Source organism: Aplysia californica, unplaced genomic scaffold, assembly GCF_000002075.1.
Source record: "Aplysia californica isolate F4 #8 unplaced genomic scaffold, AplCal3.0 scaffold00691, whole genome shotgun sequence".
Classification (NCBI taxonomy): Eukaryota; Metazoa; Mollusca; class Gastropoda; order Aplysiida; family Aplysiidae; genus Aplysia; species Aplysia californica.
This window is the reverse complement of record NW_004797961.1, coordinates 295,815-299,198: the sequence shown is the minus strand read 5'-3', so window position 1 is coordinate 299,198 and position 3,384 is coordinate 295,815. Positions and strand designations below refer to the sequence as shown.

At 39.2% G+C, this 3,384-nt stretch overlaps 1 protein-coding gene across 1 annotated transcript in view; it reads right to left on the bottom strand.

Moving 5' to 3' along the window:
* Window positions 1-2,004: 2,004 nt before the first annotated feature.
* The window catches only part of LOC101864178 (coiled-coil domain-containing protein 166), a 9,003-nt gene continuing 7,623 nt past the window's right edge, over window positions 2,005-3,384 (bottom strand). Inside the window, exon 7 of the mRNA XM_005108465.3 lies at window positions 2,005-2,436. Within this exon, the coding sequence (XP_005108522.1) occupies window positions 2,158-2,436 (279 nt within the window). The 3' untranslated portion in view covers window positions 2,005-2,157. The remainder of the gene's footprint in view (window positions 2,437-3,384) is intronic.

The following is a 3,384-nucleotide window of genomic DNA, read 5'->3' as shown; positions in this document are numbered from 1 at the left end:
TAGTCTCAGCGGATCATTGGCGGGCGCTTTGGTGTGGTTTACTTCTTCATGGCTATCAAACATCTGTCGTCTTCATCTCTCCTTCTTTTCTTTGGATGTTACTCTCTAGTAAAGGGTCTCATTTTCTGTGGTTATATGACTTATTGGTGCAGCAAGTGCCATAAACGGATAGTTTGGGGGCACCACTGGTATCATGGTAGCTCCAACTTCTTCTCTTTCCCTCGGTTGTTTCCGTTTGTCTATTTTACTTTTTCCCTGCACTAAATGACCATTATTGTTCTCCTCTTTACTCAACAAACTTACAAAGTGCCGTAAAACGTTTACCAAAGCTAAACTGAATCATGTGTCAAGAGGTTTATGTTGTTGTACTAGTCTCTTTCATTCATTCATTGCCTGTGCCATTGCTACTTCCTATCTCTTCCTACGCCAGCCCTAACTGCATCTACCCCCCGGGGCAGTGCCACTAACCATCGTGTCTTTAGGCCATTCCCAAAGGAGGGACATTTCTCGTTCAAGCACAGTAGAATTGTAAATGGGCTGATTCATCATGTCACGTTCATAACTGTGCCTAATCTGCAACAGGGAACTGCTGCTTTTTCTTTCCTAATCCTTAATTATATACTATTGTCATTACCTCTACTTCTTTTGTATGTTTGTCACTCTCTTGTGACCCGCTATTTCCGGGGTGCCTTGATAGTCGAAGCAGACCTTGTGCTGTTGAAGCTAGAGAGGTGAGCAGAGTAAGTCTGATTCCGCGCAAGTACTTCTCTGTTGACACCCACCCCTTAGCGTTCATATGACCTTATGCAGTTGCGAGCGCCGTAAAACCCTCTACTAAAAAAAATAATAAAATAAAATAACTGCATCTCACAGCTCTTGAACTTGTCTATGTCAAATGCAAAATAAAGAGTCACACCAAGACAAATCAACATGATGGATTTCTTGAGTCTTGATTTTTATTGCTCATTTTTTGCTGCTCACTCTCATATCTTTCAACAAAGTTGATGCTTTCCATATTATGTACATGATACACGAAATGAGACAAATGTATTGCCTCCAACATTTACACATTTTGGCAACTGAATACAATATTAATAATAATAATTGCATTAATGTATAGAGCACATATTCCTGCTCTATCTGCTTTACAACTATTATCACCCTAGCAAACACAAGAGCACTCAGAAACATTCTTGGTTTTCCAGGAAGCATACAGTGCAAACTGCCAATTACATGCCCTGAAACACAAACAAATTGTCATGATCTTTCGCTTCTTTAGCCAGGTACCAATACCCACCTGGGTGAAGTGAGAAAAATTTGTGTAAAGTGTCTTTCTCAAGGACACTACATCGGGCCTCTCACTAGTCTCATGGCACTTGAACCCAAAACCCTAGGGTTGAGAGTGTGAGAGCCTAATGACTACACCACCGATGCCACGTCGATTATGAAAATTATGATACAGTAAGTCTCAAACGTACAAAAATGTTTTCTGTTATCTGTCTTCCACCTTCCCATTTCAGTTTTTTCTAATTGAAATAATTCAGAACTTATGTCAAAAAGCAACCTGTCAGAAAATGTTTCATCCTCAAATGTTCTACAAAAGCTATGCAAAATTAGGTGTAGACACACTTAGAATCTCGGTGGCGCTGGCTGAAAATATATTTCATCAAAATGAAAAACCTGCCCCCGCCATAGTATCCCCACTTACAATTCCTTTTTATAATCTGAAGCCAGAAATTTGAACAAGGCCCGGGTTATATATACATGCACATCTTGTATCTTTTTCATTCTGTTCTTTTGGCTTCTGAAATTACCCCTTTTACTTTTAATATTTTGCGGTTTTACTAGATCTAGTTTCTCAAGCAATCATCATCTCATTACGTCTTATCATCACAGTCCAAACATAATCGCCCGCATCATTTTTTTTCTTTTCAGATAGCTTTTTAAAAAAACAACAACCCAAAACAGAGCTTATCTAAGTTAACCTTATGACTTGACATAATTGGATTTTAGTACATTAAACTAAATGTAGCGATGCCGAGAATATGAAACCAAGTAACAGGCATTTTTACCATACCAGTGAATATATCCCTGACAAAAAATGACTTGCACAAATTGTGTTACAATCATGACAATATAATACAGTAACTACAACTTTTAACTAGTACGGACCGTCGTGTCCCCTTCCGTCATGGTCATATTGTCGTCCTGGTACTCTAGCGGCTTGAAGGATTTCTTCTGCCTGGCTTCCCGGAGAGTCTTGAGGTCGTTGGCATAGTTCTGCTCGCGCAGCAGCTGTTTCTTCTGGTCCTCCAGCATGTGCCGGTGCTCGTTGAGGGCGCGTGTGGTCTTGATGAGCTGCAGCAGCTCATGGCGCAGGTCGCGGTTCTCCAGCTTGATCTTGTTGGTGTGCTCCGTCAGGCACTGCACCGCTTCCTGGGAGGATCACACGGTGCATGGGTTAACCCTTTCAGGGGAGGAGTATTCACTATCAAGACAATGACAGTGACAGTATTTGGGCTGATTCTTTTATTGCTGAAGTATTTACTGACAAGACAATTACAGTACATGGGTTAACCCTTTCAGAGCGGAAGTATTCACTGACAAGACAATTACAGTACAAGGGTTAACCCTTCAGGGCTGAATTATTCACTGACAAGACAATTACAGTATATGACGGCTTGATTCTTTTATTGCTGAAGTATTTACTGACAAGACAATTACTGAACACGGGTTGATTCTTTCATTGCTGAAGTATATATGTTGGTACAGACAAGACAATTACACTAGTACATGGGTTAATTCTTTCAGGTTGGAAGTATTCACTGACAAGACAATTACAGTATATGATGGGTTGATTCTTTTATTGCTGAAGTATTTACTGAGAAGACAATTACAGTACATGGGTTAACCCTTTCAGGGCGGAAGTATTCACTGACAAGACAACTACAGTACACGCGTTAATTCTTTCATTGCTGAAGTATTTATGTTGGTACAGACAAAACAATTACAGTACATGGGTGAACCCTTTTAGGGCAAAAGTATTTATGTTTGTATGCATACAACACAAATAGATTTCTAAACTCTGGTGTATATTGTTTAAAATAATAATTTCTATTCCATTTCTTTTTTGCTGGTATGCCAACTGCATGGGAAAATCCTTTTCAGTGCACTGTACTTCACCTAAAGTGGCAGGGTCTATGAATTCTCTTCCCTTTTTTGATGCAATCTAGATTACTTAACTATATTTTTTGCATTAAGCTGTTACAATAAATATTATTGTGAAGCCTTTTGTTACACTCTTGGCTTTGGCAAAAGAGAAGGAAACCTTTTCATATATTATATATATGGATATTTTGGTGACTTTTCTTCATTTCATATATT